We start from the raw sequence: 16,754 nt of genomic DNA, 5'->3' as shown, positions 1-16,754 counted from the left end.
AACCCTTACTAAGATGGTTAAAGGGGTCATCGGATGCTAAGTTCACTATTACATGTTGTTTGAACATTAATGTGTGTTGTCAGTGTATGTACAAATCTACCCTATAATGATAAAAATCCATGCAGTGGTTTTTAATTAATCTGTAAAAATAATATCCCCTTTTTCAAATCGAGCCGTTCTCAGATGCCTGTCGTTGTGGCGTCACATGACGGAGGCCACTCCCACAATAGTTGATTGACATGAGCGTCTTACCTCAGACCCGCCTTAAATCAACTGTAAATAACAGCCTAAATAACAGTCCGACCTCCATTGTTCTGATGCCGGAGCAGGGATGTAAGTTAGACAAGAATATCTCTGATTGAGCGATTGAGGTGTTGTGTTGCTGGATGTAATAATGAACATAGTGGTCGTCATTTACTCCCGACATCTGAGCCGCTGAAGATGCAGTGGATTACGTTTGTTTGTGAAGGGAATGCACCTCCCGATCTACATATATCCGTCTATGTTCACGCGAATCATTCGTGATCCAGCTTCACTTACAGCAGTATAAGCGTTTTTTTATGAATCTTTGCGATCGCCTTTCCTAATAGCGTGGTAGTTAGGAAGTTTAGCGGCTAAACGGGGCTAAAGTAAACAGGCTCGTCACTCCACAGAGAGAAGAGAGGGGTGGGGCAAGCAGAGCTCATTTGCATTAAAATTAGCATTTGCCTGGACCAGAATGAGATGATTTTTGCAGAGCTGATTTTGTCAAGGTAAAAAGGGTGTTGTTTTACAAAACCATTGAGAATTTTTAATCAAAGTATATTAGAGACTTTTCATTAAGACCCTAAAGAATCATATCAACTTGTGGAAAATGGGCATCTGATGACCCATTTAAAAGTGTAATGTTAAAAAAAGTTTAAAAAATAAACATTAAAAAGCAACAGAACAGTTGCTACGAAATATGATTTAAAAAAAAAGCTTTTATTTTTTAAAAATCATATTTGTAGTGTTTTATTTTGATTGTTAAAAATCACATAAAAATAAAATCAAATCCAAATAAAACCTTTACTAAGAAGATTAAGAATGTAATGTTAAAAATAAATTCAAATTAAAATAGAACAGTTGCTACAAAATATAATTTATGGTTTTTTTTTAGATGATTATATTTTTAGTAAGTGTTTTATCTGAACTGGTTTTATTTAAAAAGTCTTTATTAATTTAGATTAATTATTTAATTAATGTGAGCCCAGTGTGGAAGTGAACATGAGTGAGTAGATGATGTGTTTGTGGTGTAGTGTTGGGTCAGACCTGGTTCAGAAACTCCAATTTAACGTTAAGATGAAGCTCCAGAATCAGAGCACATGTGGCGTGTCACTGCCCGTCTGTTCAGCATTTGTTCAGCTGTGTGTGTGTGTGTGTGTGTGTGTGTGTGTGTGTGTGTGTGTGTGTGTGTGTGTGTGTGTGTGTGTGAGTTATTCCTATTGCTCTTCAGCTGTCCATCTGACATCATCTTCGTGGTCACGCCCTTCACACATGAGTTCCTGCCGCTGCACGTGTGTCATGGACGGGGACGAGGAGTGTGATGGAATAAAGAGACGATCCGTGCGGTTTTTAGCACCTAAAAAACTTTCTGCTGTGTGTCTCATGCAGCTTCAGCCCCAGTGTGTCTTAATGACAGGGAAACTGAGTGTGTGTGTGTGTTTATGTAAGCAAGATGTTCAGTTGGTGTGTGTGTGTGTTTGTGTTGCTGATGCTGATGCAGCTGGAGGAGAGGAGTGACCTGAGGGGGAGGGTGGGGTCAGAGGTCACTGCAGTGATGCAGTGTGTGTGTGTGTGTGTGTGTGTGTGTGAATGAATCTGTGTCTCTGATCCGGTCTGCTGTGTTTGTCCTCTGCACTCGTGTGTGTCTGTGTTTAAATATAACGTGTCATTATTGATCTGCTCTGAATCACGAGCAAACAAATGACTGTAATTCACATCCGAGGCTCTTCACAGCACTACAAACAAGTTAAAAAAGCCATTTTAATCAAAACTCAAATTAGTGAGTCATTTTTTGCCTTATTCTGCAGTAAAAACATCTCAGAATCCATCAAACTTGAGGATCAGTGCTGTGTGATTTCCAGCGATTGTGAGTTTAATGTGTGTGTTTTGTCTCACTGCACTGATTTATTCACAAGTTAGAAACATGTGAAAGGATCTGTCAGAAAGACTCCAGTCTGAATATGAGTTGCAGTGCTGCTGCTCTGATTTAAGTGTTTTTAGATCATTGAACTGTAAATAAGATTCGTTTAGTGCTGGTGTTTCTACAGTCAGTGATCTGTCACACACACACACACACACACACACACAGCGCTTCTGAATGCAAGGACAAACCCAGTGCTCAAGGTAAAAAACACTAGTGTGAATACTGGTAGAGTGTGTCTCACTCAGGTCCTGTACGAGTGTGAGCAGTGACACAGATGAGCTGCTGTTTCTGCACATGTGTCGAGTCCTGCAGGTCTTTGTCAGGGTCGTTTGTGGTCACGTGACATCAGTTTTCACTGTGTGTGTGTGTGTGTGTGTGTCTTCATCCTCCCCCACCCGTCTGTGTGTCTCCGTGAGGGTGGGGCTGATGATGCTCACACACACACACACACACACAGTGTTCAGATGGGTGTGGGCCGTCGCCGGGTTCGGTTCAGCCGTGTGTTGTGTTGCCGGGTGACGGTTTCCTGTGTGTGTTGCTGATCTGGAGGAGTTTCATCATCGGTAGTGTGTGTGTGTGTGTGTGTGTGTGTGTGACGGTGAGTCTCTCTGTGAGTGTGTTTTATCCCGTTCCTCCTGCTGTGTGTTATCAGTCTCGTTGTGGTGCTCGTGTGTTCGGTGTGTGTCAGTGAAGATGTGTGTGTCAGATGGGTGTCTTTTGTTTTGCTCTTTGTTGTTGTGTCTGTCTGATGAACTCTGATGTTTCCTCACTCAGTTTGAGTCCTGTGGTGACGCTGATGCTCGATTTGATCTTAAACTGCTGATTTTCTGCGTGATCATCTCTCTTTTCTACTTTTGAATTCCTGGACTTCTGGTTTGTGTGTCTGATCTGGTTTGAGGAGGTCTGATCAGCCGGACGGAGTGTGTGTGTGTGTGTGTGAGAGAGAGAGTTTGGTATCTGATGTTCATTTATAGTTGATTTATTGTTCATTTCTGGATGTTCTCTGTAGCTGATAACACTGATGCTGATATGGATTATGATTATTTGTCTGCAGTAATCTTAAATATTTGTGTGTGTGTGTTGTTTTATCAGATTCTCACACATTTCCTGCACTACAGGAACAGTGTCACCTGTGCTGAGTTCATTATAGCTGGTGTGCAGATGTGTGTGAGTCTCTGATGACTGTGTTGTGTAGGGGTGTATACAGGTACACAGAAGCAATGGTTCAGTCCGTCCCTGGGTTTTGAAGTCACAGTTTGGCTTGTTTTCAGTACAGCAGAGGGAACAGCAGCACAACATTAAATTGCATCTTTTTTTCTTTTTAATTAAATGGTGCTTTATTGAATAAACTATGATTGTGGGTAGGGCTGCACAATTACAGATGCCACAATAATGTAAATGTAACTGTGGATAAAAAACCCACTTACGTTATTCTGCTTGCTTAAGATGTGGGGGTGGGTGTGTTTTTTTTACTGGACATCTTAAGGTTTTTTTAATTTTTCCAATTTTTACGTTTTTTTTTAAAAATATTTTAAAGAAGAAACTATATATAAAAAGGTGCATGCGGTGCTTCAAACTATGTTATAAAACTATTCAAAACATCATTAAATGTAAATTGTGATAATCGTATTTAATAATTTTAATAAAAATCATAATCAAAGTTATGATTTTTGTCATAATTGTGCAGCCCTGTTTGTGGGTTTAAATCCAGTCTGTTATAAATGAAGAACTTTCATGTTTGGATGCATAATATTAGTGCACAATGTATGTTGTAGTTAGAATTATTGCACATGGATTTATGGTTTTGTTTGGAGAGCTTAAAGGTTTACTTCACGTTCAGAATAAAAATTTGCTGATAATGTAAAACCATGTCATCCAAGATATTCATGTCTTTCTTTCTTCAATCGCAAAGAAATTAGGTTTTTTGAGGAAAACATTTGAGGAATATTCTCCATATAGGACGATTTAGAAGTTGGAGGAGAAAATGAGATTTTTTGACAACTGTCATGAACTGGAGCTAGACAAGATGAACATTTGTGGTTAAAAAGTGTGTAAATATGAATTTTTATAAATATGAGAAAAATGTATTTTCCCAATCGTTTCACTAGATAAGACCCTTTTTCCTTGCCTGGGATCGTTTAGAGCCTTTTGAAGCCGCGTTTACACTACATTTTTAACCTTCAATCCGTTGAGCACCACTGAAGTCACTACATGGAGAACATTCCTGGAATGTTTTCTTTAAAAAAACAATGTCTTTGCGACTGAAGAAACAAAGACATGAACATCTTGGATGACAAGGGGTTGAGTAAGTTATCAGGGGTTTTTTATTTTGGAAGTGGAGTAATCCTTTAATATAAACATGTCTCATGTTTACAACAACTTGAAGTTGTGCTCACGCAGTGATTAAAAAACAACACTGGATTCATTCAGGACTCATGAATACTGAACCTGATGACCTGTACTGAAAACATCCAGTGTGAATACACATACTGTTATAGCCCTAGGTTATGTGTTATATTGAATATAAGTGTGTTGCGTTCATTTTGTCTCTCCTGACTGTACTGTACACGACGGCGGCCGTATCTGATGAGAGAATGAAGTCAACATCTCTTTCCGTCTTCCTGTCGTTCATCATGATAATGATAATTACACAATCATTTCTGACACTCATCAGAGCTCGAGACGGAGCGAGTGTTTCTGAATGAGCTCCTCAAACAGGACAGAACCTTTAAGAAACTAAATCTAAAACCTGACCCTTCATAGTTCATTTCTGCTGTGAAATTCATGCAGTTCATGAAAATGTTATGTGACCTGCTGATTTCTGTGTATGGTATTCAGCTAAACTAAATGTTTTGCAATAATAAGACACAGAATAAATATGTTTGATATCATTTTTTAATCACATTGGAAATCGAAACTGTGAATCAAAAAGAATCTAAATGAAACGGATAAAATTCAAACAATACCAAACCCTATAAACACATCAGTGAGATTCTTTCCAAAACGTTGCTGTTAAACCTGTTTCACACTTAATCTACTTCATCCCTTCCGTCATCTGATTGGTAGTTTCGAATTTTTATCTAGTAAAAGCTCTTTAAGTGTAATTCAAGTGCTTCCTGTGTTTTGACTGATTTTGATCAAGTTAACGTCAGAACAACTGTAGTCATATTTCCAGATGAACACTTACTGGACTGAAGCAGCTTGGCTTTACTTGATTCTCTATGAATCATGTAGTAGAAAAATCAGTGAGTGTCAAATCTGATCATCAGGATCTTTTGAGGAACATTTGTTTCCAGAAGCTTTATTTTAAATGTTCCTCAGTGGAGGAATGATCTTCACAAGCCTCCAAAACATCTCACATCTTTCGAGGAACGTTTATTTGTTCATTGGATTGCATTGCATTATAAGTTTGGGTCATTTCAATCTCATCTTACTAAGACATTTTATTGGAGAAATAGAGGCACCACTCATATTTACATCACTGTATGTCAGTATCTGCTCTAGTGTTATAAGGATCTCATTGATTTACATTACAAGCAGCAGTAAATAAATAAAACCGATCTGTTTTTCTGTTGGAATGATGAAATGAATGAGTCAGTCGTTCAGTCTGTCTGTGTGTGTGTGTGTGTCCTGCCCTCTTCTCCGCATCATTTCCTGTCTCTCTCTCTCAGTAATGATGAGTGAAGTGTGTGTCTGAAGCGGTTGGTGTCGGTCAGTCGTTATGGGTTGGTCACAGCGCTCATGAAGTGACGTGTGTCATACGGTAGTTAATGTATCTGGAGCTCAGTGTCACCCGTCAGGTTTCATGCGTGTCTCAGTAACAGCCCTATCAGCTCTGCCATGAAAATAAAGGTTTATCTAGCCAAATGACAGCTGACGCCGAGCTGCAGAGCTGCCGAGGTGTTCGACGTGAAGGTCCGTGTCTGAATATCAACTCATCTGAGCTCCACTAACCTGTAAGTCTGTGTTCTCAGGCCGCTCGTCTGCTAGATCATGTCCACGATGGTGTATCCTCGTGATGAGAAGCTGGAGAAGCTGTCGCAGGAGGAGATCATCTCCAACACCAAGCTGGTGATCCAGGGTCTGGAGGCGCTGAAGAACGAGCACAACTCCATCCTGCACAGCCTGCTGGAGACCATCAAGTGCCTGAAGAAGGATGAGGAGGCCAACGTGGTGCACGAGAAGTCCAACCTGCTCAGGAAGTCGGTGGAGATGATCGAGCTGGGACTGGGCGAGGCTCAGGTGAGACGCCGGGGTCAGAGGTCACCATGCGTGACCAGATTTGATCTGCTCACTCTTTTCTTATCATTTATGCTCCTCAGCGCTGTTTCCCTTCATAATCTTTTATCAGAATGTAATAACTCGTTCCACCAGCAGTTGTGATTCTCATTACTGATCCGGAGCACATCAGCAGAGTTTGTTCCGGAAGTAAAATAATTAGCCCATCTTTTTTTTTGTTTGTTTGTTTATTATGCCATTTGTCAAACTTAATGGGATTGTAGTTGTTTGAAGTCATTAAGTTCACAGTCCTGTCTCTTTGTTTGATTTTCAAATGTTTTTTTTGCTTGAAATCAAAGTTTACAAAGTAAATCTTCTCGTCGCCGGTTGGTTTGGTTCATGGCTTATAACACTTTTATAAATCCTTATGGGAAACATGAATGAGAAGCAGTGTGCTGATTGGCTGATTGCACACTATATTCACTCCGTATCTTCTGTCAGATGAGCTGTAAATGCTGATTCATGTTGACGGTGGAGATGGAACGAATGTGTGTCACAGTTTTGAACTGGAAACAGCAGGAGGAAGTTCCTCCCGGTCGGGCGAGCGTGTGACCCGCAGTCATGTGACCTGTGTGTGGTGTGCAGGTGATGATGGCTCTGTCCAACCATCTGAACGCGGTGGAGTCGGAGAAGCAGAAGCTGCGCGCTCAGGTGCGTCGTCTCTGTCAGGAGAACCAGTGGCTGCGGGACGAGCTGGCGAACACACAGCAGAAGCTGCAGAAGAGCGAGCAGAGCGTCGCACAGCTGGAGGAGGAGAAGAAACACCTGGAGTTCATGAACCAGCTCAAGAAATACGACGAGGACGTGTCGCCTTCGGTGAGAACGTGATCGCTGCAGATTACTGACGCTCGCTAGTGCTGTTTACTGAGTCGCTCCTCACTAGTGTTAGTGCTGATAGCGATGAACATGTTAAAGTGAAGTGTTTGAGCTCCAGACGGCCTGAGCTCAGCGATCTGCTCTCTTTCAGAGCCCTGAGATCGGCATTCTGGGCCAGCGCTGAGTCACGCTGGGAACCTTATTGAAATGCAGAACCTTTGAGAACAGAGAAGCACTTCCTGATGCAGATAATAGTGGGAAAAGAATCTGAGAGAGGAAAGACACTTTAACCAGTGTTGCATTTAACAGACATTATTAGGGAATAATTAAATGCAGTTCGTTTTTAGTAGCAATTTATTTTACTTCTTTTTTAACTCTATTAGTAACAATGAACAACACTATTACAGCACTTATTAGATAAGAAATCTCCAGAATCTTCAAATCTCCAGAAATGTTAGTTTCAACATGTAAAATCACTTTAAAAGTTGTATGTGTTAACATTAGTTAATGAACTGTGAACTAACAGACAAAAAACAATTGAATTTTATTAAATTACATTAATAAAGATTAATAAATGCTATAAAAATATATTAAAAAAACATAAAAAAAAACATTAACAGAGGTTAATAAATGCTGTAAATGTATATTAAACAATTGCATTTTTAATAAAAACAATAACAGATTAATAAACGCTATAAAAATATATTGAACAGTTGCTTTTTTATTAAAAAACATTAACAGAGATGAATAAATGCTGTAAAAAATATATTGACTAATTGCATTTCTATTAAAAACATTAACAGAGATGAATAAACACTGTAAGCACAGCACAGAGACAGAAAGTGTGTCCATCTGTAGCTGATGAAATCTTTCTGGTTTTGATCCAGTGATTCAGTGAAGGATCTTCTTTCATGTTGTTTCTAACCTGTAATTATGACTTTCTGTAAAGATGAATCTTGTTTTTAGTACTTTTATTCCAAGCCTGTGATTTTTAGCAGTGAGTCTAGTTTTAGTTTGTACAGGTTGGGAGTTTATAATTACAGTAATTCCAGCATGATGTGAGCTCAACATGAGCACAGTGCTGCACGTCTCACAGCTGTCTGTCGTCTGTCTCTCTGTCTGTCTGTCGTCTGTTTGTCCGTCCAGGAGGAGAAGGACGGTGAGCCGCCCAAGGATTCTCTTGATGATCTGTTTCCTAACGACGAGGAGGAACACACTCAAGGAAGTGAGTGAAAGTCACCGTGTGAGCGTTTGTCTTTCCTGTCGCATTAACCCTGCTTTGACCTTTGACCTCTGACCTCTGCAGTGCAGCACAACCAGCACAACAGTGCGGCGGTGGCGGCGGCTCAGCAGGGCGGCTACGAGATCCCGGCGCGCCTCCGAACGCTCCATAACCTGGTGATCCAGTACGCGTCTCAGGGCCGCTACGAGGTGGCCGTGCCGCTCTGCAAACAGGCTCTGGAGGATCTGGAGAAAACCTCCGGACACGACCACCCCGACGTGGCCACCATGCTCAACATCCTGGCGCTCGTGTACAGGTGAGAGAACGAGCGATTTCACCACAGTATCTGATGACATCACGTACTGACGTCTCTGTTTGTGTCTCAGGGATCAGAACAAATATAAAGAGGCCGCTCACCTGCTGAACGACGCTCTCTCCATCAGAGAGAAAACACTGGGCAAAGACCATCCTGCTGTAAGTCACTTTAATATTTTAATATTTTTATGCACACTTTACTAATTTTACTACTTTATGCAGTTTACTGATTATGTTAAAGCAATAAGCCCCATGAAACAGTGGTTCACAGTGAATTTATAATAGCTAAGGGGTGTTGTTAGCCACGTCATGAAGCGGAGTGCCTAAAACCTTCTTAGCGGTTATAAATTGACTGTAAACCATGGCTTCACGGGGCTTATTGCTTTATAAAGTGGTTATTCCATATATGTTGTAAGTTTTCACAAAATAAAACAGAGCAAATAAAGTGCAACAATACTGATAAAAACATTATTCTTCCACCAAACAATGTAGTTCCTCAGAAACAGTTGTGGTTGCAACAGAGTGGTTGCCGAGCAACACACAAATGTAAACAAAGGTGTGTGTTCGTAGAGTAATTTACAACAGCTTAGAACACGGCTCAACCAATCAGAATCAAGGACCGAAACTATTTTTTTATATATATATATATATATATATATATATATTTTACATATATGTTTTATAATATATTATTATATTACGCTATTTTGAATACTAATTAGTTTTGATTTTTTACTATATTATTGTACTTTTTTAAAATTCTGTATATATTCTGTATTTATTTATTATATTATACAACATCTACAGCTATTTAAAATAATTTATTCTTGCTAATTTACACATTTTTACTAATGATGTCATTGCATTATGTTACATTATAACATGATTAAAATGACTAAAACTGATTAAAATATTGAAGATAATATTTTTACCAATTATTGTATTGCAAGCACACACATATATATGTGTATATATATATATATATATATATATATAATTATATATGTATGTATTGGATAGGATAGGACTATATGGAACATGATCTTTACTTGATATCCTAATGATTTTTGGCATAAAAGAAAAATTGATCATTTTGACCCATACAATGTATTTTTAGCTATAGCTAAAAAACACCTATGACTGGTTTTGTGGTGCAGGCTCACATACATCTTATAAATATATAATATTAAATATCTTTTACAGCACAGGCAGGATGAATTAGGCTGTAAAGGATCTGATATGTGATTTTTGTCTTGTGTTTCAGGTTGCAGCCACTCTCAATAATCTGGCAGTGCTGTACGGGAAGAGAGGAAAGTATAAGGAGGCCGAGCCGCTGTGCAAACGAGCCCTGGAGATCCGAGAGAAGGTCAGTGAACGTCACGTCAGCGCTGACCGTAAACGCTGAGATCCCTGCCGTGTGAAATGAGCAATTAGTCGCTCGTCACCTCCTGACGGGTTTTGATGGAGCAGCAGAATGTGATTAAACACTGTAACGAACACTGACGGCAGCTGTTTCCTCTGATCACACCGCAGTGACACAGTCTGTTTATTTATTTATATTCTTACATTTAAATCAATGTCCATTTGGTATATTGGCATACGTCCAGTCATTCTCACACAATCCGACATGAAGCAGAAAGTGAATGTTTTTATTCTGTGACATGATTCCAGCAATTCCATCTGAAGTAAGTCTTGTCTCTGTGTGTGTGTGTGTGTGTGTCAGGTGCTGGGGAAGGATCATCCTGATGTGGCGAAGCAGCTGAATAATCTGGCGCTGCTGTGTCAGAATCAGGGCAAGTATGAGGAGGTGGAGTATTATTACTGCAGAGCGCTGGAGATCTACGAGTGTCGGCTCGGCCCGGACGACCCCAACGTGGCCAAAACCAAAAACAACCTGGTGAGTCTAAAAACGGAGCATCTGCTGGGAAAATAACTGCAGTGGGTTTAAACACACGCTGGATGAGCGACTGCATTTGCATTTCACCCTCAACATGCAAATGTGAGCAGAGCAGCAGCAGAATTCATCAGAGCGACTGCCTTTGTGTGCAGCTGAACTCACGCTCATCTCTTACACTTCCTGTGTGAGCTGTTGATTATGGAGAAATAGTGCGATTAATGCGCTTAACATCCAGACCTTTCTGTCATCTTCAGTTGGTGCAGTGTCTGATGAACTTGATGCAGGACGACCGACTGTGTGATGAAGCGCATTAGAATGCAGTATGAGGGCAAAACATTTTGAATGAATTTGAGTGAATCAGTCATTCAATGACTCATTCATCACTCAGTCATTCATAGTTTGGACAAATCAGTTGAATGAATGACTGACAGACTCACTCCTTAAAGGAGAAGTCCACTTCTAGAACAATAATTTACAAATAATGTAGTCACCCCCTTGTCATCCAAGATGTTCATGTCTTTCTGTCTTCAGTTGTGAAGAATTTATGATTTTTGAGGAAAACATTTCAGGATTTTTCTCCATATAATGGACTTCATTGGTGCCCCGATTTTTAACTTCCTAAATGTAGTTTAAATGCAGCTTCAAAGGCTCTAAACGATCCCAGCCGAGGAAGAAGGGTCTTATCTAGTGAAACAATCGATCTTTTTTTTTTTTTTCCGAAAAATAAAAATTTGTACACTTTTTAAGCACAAAAGCTCGTGCAGCACAGGCTCTGGGATGCGCGTCCACGACACTACGAATCACGTCTAAATTCATCGTCTGTGTACTCTGGGTGAGAAAGGTAGAGACTGGCGAAAAACTCCATCTTATTTTCTTCTACAACTTCAGAATCGTCTGACATTGTTGTACCTTTTTGTTTGTAAACAGCGTTTGACTTGCACTTTCTTAGTCTTTGTGCGTTCACTTTGTGCATGTTTCAGTATTCAATAAATCATTAGTGTACAGTGAACGCTCTCGTCTCTCCGCAGGCCTCCTGTTTCCTCAAACAAGGCAAATACAAGGAAGCCGAGGTTCTGTACAAAGAGATTCTGACCCGCGCTCACGAGAAGGAGTTTGGATCGGTGGACGGTGAGTGTCGTTCAGTCACGCTCACACTGATGCAGGTTTGACAGAGAAAACGACAGGAAAAGGAACATGATGAATGTGTTCCTTGAGTCCTGTCTGACACAGCATTTAGTGGCTTTCATCAGAGAGCATCATGGGTAATGATGTCACCTGTGTGTCTGTTTGCAGCCGAAAACAAGCCCATCTGGATGCACGCGGAAGAGAGAGAGGAGATGAGCAAGGTGTGTGTGACAGCATGATGATATAAGTGTGTGAACATGACATGAGTGTGTGTTGATCTGCTGTGTCTCATTCTGTGTGTGTGTGTGTGTGTGTGTGTGTGTGCTGATGTTCAGGGGAAGCACAGAGACAACACTCCATACGGGGAATACGGAGGATGGTACAAAGCCTGTAAAGTCAACAGGTAACAAACACACACATCATAAGAAACAGCCTTAGATGATTCGGTGCATGAGTGAACTGTTCAAATGAATCACATTGAATCGCAAACCGCTTCGGTCCAGATTTGATCAGTATTGATTCATCTGTGAATCTAGAATCGCTCGTTCTGATTATAAACAGCTGAACACACGTGATGTGATTGCTCAGATCAGTATTCGGTCATTTCTGTGGTCAGACTAGGTTTTATCAGTCATGTTTATGAATCCTGATGAATCTCATGATAGCTGATGTTCTTCATGATGTTCTGCATTGTGACGTTTTGTGGACGCTGTTGTTCGTCTGCAGCCCGACGGTCAACACGACGCTGAGGAATCTGGGCGCTCTGTACCGCAGACAGGGCAAGATGGAGGCGGCGGAGACGCTGGAGGAGTGCGCCACGAGATCCCGCAAACAGGTAACGAATCCACACTTCCTCTCACAGCAGCGGGACGTATGCGTGTGAACGACTGCGCTTTCACGTGTTCTCTCTCGCCTCTTTCCTTCCTGCTCCTCTCTGGATCCAGAGCAGCTCCGTGAGTCTGATGATGTTCATTTGTATTAGAGCGCACGGCTCGTCAATCCCATCATGCTGTGCTGCGTGTGTTCTAGTGCTCATTCTGTTGGGTGTTTTTCATTTAGATGAGTCCTGCGTCAAAAGTCATATTCAGTCACCTGTCCTGTTCTTGCTAAATCAGGGTTTAGCTGGCTAACAGTCTGGGAATTTTAGTCTAGTTTCAGTCAGTTAAAACTTAGTCATATTTTAATCAGGCTGCATGACGGTTGAAATGATAATCACACTTATAGTTGTCATTACTAATCATGATTGCTGTCATTTGGGAAATGTCTTCATAATTATTGCACTTTAACCTACAAGCACAAATCAAGAGAACGTCGACTCACACACCTGCTGTATTTGACCTGATGCAGTGTCCTGATTTATTAAATTATCAGCAACATAAACACACTCTACATTAGCAAAACTGGTAAAACTCGAAAGCTTTGTTTTAGGATCATCACCTCTGCTGTGGTTGCCAGGTTTGACATATAAATTAAACACAGGGCAGAAAATGTGTCCTTTTAAGAGAGCAGCTCTGATTGGGGGATTTGAGCTCATCTGGCAACACAAGCATGAAAACGCATGGAGCTCTAGATTTTTATCTTCTCTTTTTTTAAAAAAAGAGTTTATATTTTTAACCTAGTCACATTTAGCGTCATCTCATCTTGTCTCGTCTTAGTTGTGGAAATAAATGAACGGCATGAGCTGTAACGTGTGGATCTGTGTCGTAGGGTCTGGACCCGGTCCATCAGACGCGTGTGGTGGAGATCCTGAAGGAGGACGGCAGCGCTGAGCGGCGGCGCAGCAGGGACAGTCTGTCCAGCGTAAAGTACGAGAGCGGCTCTGAGGGCGGCGATGAAGTGAGTATGGCCATAGAGTGGAGCGGGGTGAGTACACATCCACAAGAGCACAAAAACACTGACCCCAGACCAGCAGCCCTCAACACGTGTCACAGCATCACGTCCAGCCGTGATTTTAGCCGCCGTTCGGCCTTCTGTTGATCACGAGCCGAGTGAGTCAGTAAATCCTGATGCTGGTGATTGAAGGGCACGTGTTGAGCGGCTGATGTGTTCGAGGTCGTCATGAGCTGATTGTGTGTCCTGGCGTGTTTGTGCTGATTTAACATGCTTATGTGTGTGAATGAACGTGTTTGTGAGCATCTCTGAACACACACACACACACACACACACACACACACGTCCTGTCTATTGATTGTAAATAATATAAATAACAATATAAATAAATATAGAATATTAATAATAATATAATTAGTCTATTTATTACCTTTAACATTTTTTTATTTATATTTATTTTATAATTTTTCTAAATATTTTTAATATGTTATTATTATTATTTTATTTTATTTATATATAATTGTATATAATTATTTTATTTTCATTCTTATTACTGTAATGCATCAGGCTGTTTCTGTGTAATTCTCATTCTTGATGATTTTCATTATATTCTCTTTACTCTTTTTTTCATTTTGTTTCTTTTTTTTAACAACATGCTAATAATGTTAGAAACAGACTAGCAACATGCTAATCATGTTAGTAACTAGCTAATCATGCTAAAAACATGCTAGCAGCATGTTAGTAACATGCTAATCATGTTAGAAACATGCTAATAATGCTAGAAACAGACTAGCAACATGCTAATCATGTTAGTAACTAGCTAATCATGCTAAAAACATGCTAGCAGCATGTTAGTAACATGCTAATCATGTTAGAAACATGCTAATAATGCTAGAAACAGACTAGCAACATGCTAATCATGTTAGTAACTAGCTAATCATGCTAAAAACATGCTAGCAGCATGTTAGTAACATGCTAATCATGTTAGAAACATGCTAATAATGCTAGAAACAGACTAGCAACATGCTAATCATGTTAGTAACTAGCTAATCATGCTAAAAACATGCTAGCAGCATGTTAGTAACATGCTAATCATGTTAGAAACATGCTAATAATGTTAGAAACAGACTAGCAACATGCTAATCATGTTAGTAACTAGCTAATCATGCTAAAAACATGCTAGCAGCATGTTAGTAACATGCTAATCATGCTAGAAACATGCTAATAATGCTAGAAACAGACTAGCAACATGCTAATCATGTTAGTAACTAGCTAATCATGCTAAAAACATGCTAGCAGCATGTTAGTAACATGCTAATCATGCTAGAAACATGCTAATAATGCTAGAAACAGACTAGCAACATGCTAATAACATACTAATCATGTTAGAAACATGCTAGTAACTTGCTAGTCATGCCAGAAACATGTTATCAACATGCTAATCATGCTAATAACATGTTAGTCATGCTAGCAACAAGTAGCAACATGCTAGTAACATTCTTATCATGCTAGTAACTAGCTGATCATGTTATAAAAACATGCTGGCAACATGCTAATCATGCTAGTAACATGTTAATCATGCTAGAAACATGCTAATATTGCTAGAAACTGACTAGCAACATGCTAGTAACTTGCTAATCGTGCTGGAAACACCTTAGCAACATGCTAATAACATGCTAGTCATGCTAGCAACATGCTAGTAACATTCTTATCATGCTAGTAACTAGCTGATCATGTTATAAAACATAACATGTTAAGCATGCTAGAAGAATTGTTAGAAACATGCTAACTACATGCTAATTATGCTAGCAACATACTAATGATCTAATCTATATAAACTTTAAAACTTTAACTTTTACAGTGTTTTAAACTTTCAGCCAGGCTTTCTCAACCAAACACACAAAATGATTGTCCTAAAACAATATAAATAAATGTAAAATATAAATAATATAATATAATATAATGTAATATAAAACTAAAATGTGAATATATAAATATAAAATTACAAACGAATAAGTAATAACTACACGGTGTGCTGTGGATGTTCAGGATGTTCAGTGTGATGTCATATCCTGCATGTGAAGCTTCCAGCGTGTCGTTGACGTGTGCGCTCATTAACACCAGCACTGCTGCAGCTCACCGCCTGCACCGGAAATAATCATCATCATCATCATCATCATCATAACATGATGACTAAAGCACTCGGGTCTCACGCTTTACTAAGAGCCTTGAAGGAATAGTTCATCCAAAAACGAACACGCCTCGCCTCCACTGGCTTCAGTGATGGTGTGTTTTATACAAGTTCAAACATGTGAAAGAATCCGTCAGTGAAAATAACACACAATTAACTCGTCTGAACATCACATGCATGTTTGAAGGCTCAGTAGATATTTCACCTGGAAAAAAGCAAAAAAACATCAGTTCAGTGCTCACGGAGCAGTCGTTTGTGCATTGTACTGTGTGTGTGTGTGCGTGTGTGTTTTGCTGTATGTTTTATGTGATTGGCGTGTGTTTTGTGTGATTTCTCAGGCAGTGCATGTAAGGCTGTGGATGTGAAGACGGCTTTCATACCCATAATAAATCACACTTGCATTCTGCTCTTGAGCGTTCGGATTGTTTCTGTTCTGGGGCTTCGTGAGATGATGATCTCACACGCGTGTGCTGTGTTCACATCAGACCTCATTAGTCTTTGTTTCAGTGGAATTTCAGTCCAACTCAAGTCATCCAAAACTTAGTTAGTTGCTTGACTTTTTTTTATATGTGGATTGATTACCTCAGTGTGTTGGTACTGTAAATCCCACAGTATTGTGTAGTTGTTAGTGTTGGTTTGGCTCATCAGCCGTGTTTCACTGAGGGCCTCTAGTGGTCAATCAGAAACATACTTACTGTGAACTTCTGCTCATTTTTATTATTGGTAATGTTTATGTTGCATCTGTTCATATTACAGTGAGGCGGCATATCATAAAAGGGGGCTTTTACACAGTGTTGGGGAAAGTTACTTTTAAAAGTAGTGCATTACAGTGTTGCATAACTCCATTTGTGTTTGTTTTTTTAAATAATACAAAAATAATAATAATAATAATAAAAAAAAAAGTTAGATTTTT

The 16,754-nt window shown here is 39.7% G+C and overlaps 1 protein-coding gene across 3 annotated transcripts in view; it reads left to right on the top strand.

Annotated features, from left to right (window-relative positions):
- The window catches only part of klc1b (kinesin light chain 1b), a 34,423-nt gene that overhangs the window by 2,415 nt on the left and 15,254 nt on the right, over positions 1–16,754 (top strand). For 2 of the 3 annotated variants that reach the window (XM_051126566.1, XM_051126567.1), the window contains exons 2-13: positions 6,142–6,409; positions 7,031–7,261; positions 8,408–8,486; positions 8,568–8,799; positions 8,870–8,957; positions 10,063–10,164; positions 10,522–10,695; positions 11,724–11,823; positions 11,989–12,041; positions 12,156–12,223; positions 12,547–12,655; positions 13,528–13,656. In XM_051126566.1, the coding sequence (XP_050982523.1) occupies positions 6,161–6,409; positions 7,031–7,261; positions 8,408–8,486; positions 8,568–8,799; positions 8,870–8,957; positions 10,063–10,164; positions 10,522–10,695; positions 11,724–11,823; positions 11,989–12,041; positions 12,156–12,223; positions 12,547–12,655; positions 13,528–13,656 (1,614 nt within the window). In that variant the 5' untranslated portion in view covers positions 6,142–6,160. Of the gene's footprint in view, positions 1–6,141; positions 6,410–7,030; positions 7,262–8,407; positions 8,487–8,567; positions 8,800–8,869; positions 8,958–10,062; positions 10,165–10,521; positions 10,696–11,723; positions 11,824–11,988; positions 12,042–12,155; positions 12,224–12,546; positions 12,656–13,527; positions 13,684–16,754 lie in introns of all 3 variants that reach the window. The other variant, XM_051126565.1, reaches the window with a different exon arrangement.

The sequence above is a fragment of the Labeo rohita genome, chromosome 13 (assembly GCF_022985175.1).
Source record: "Labeo rohita strain BAU-BD-2019 chromosome 13, IGBB_LRoh.1.0, whole genome shotgun sequence".
Lineage (NCBI taxonomy): Eukaryota > Metazoa > Chordata > Actinopteri > Cypriniformes > Cyprinidae > Labeo > Labeo rohita.
Note: the sequence above shows the minus strand (reverse complement) of the source record. Positions and strands in the feature narration are given on the sequence as shown.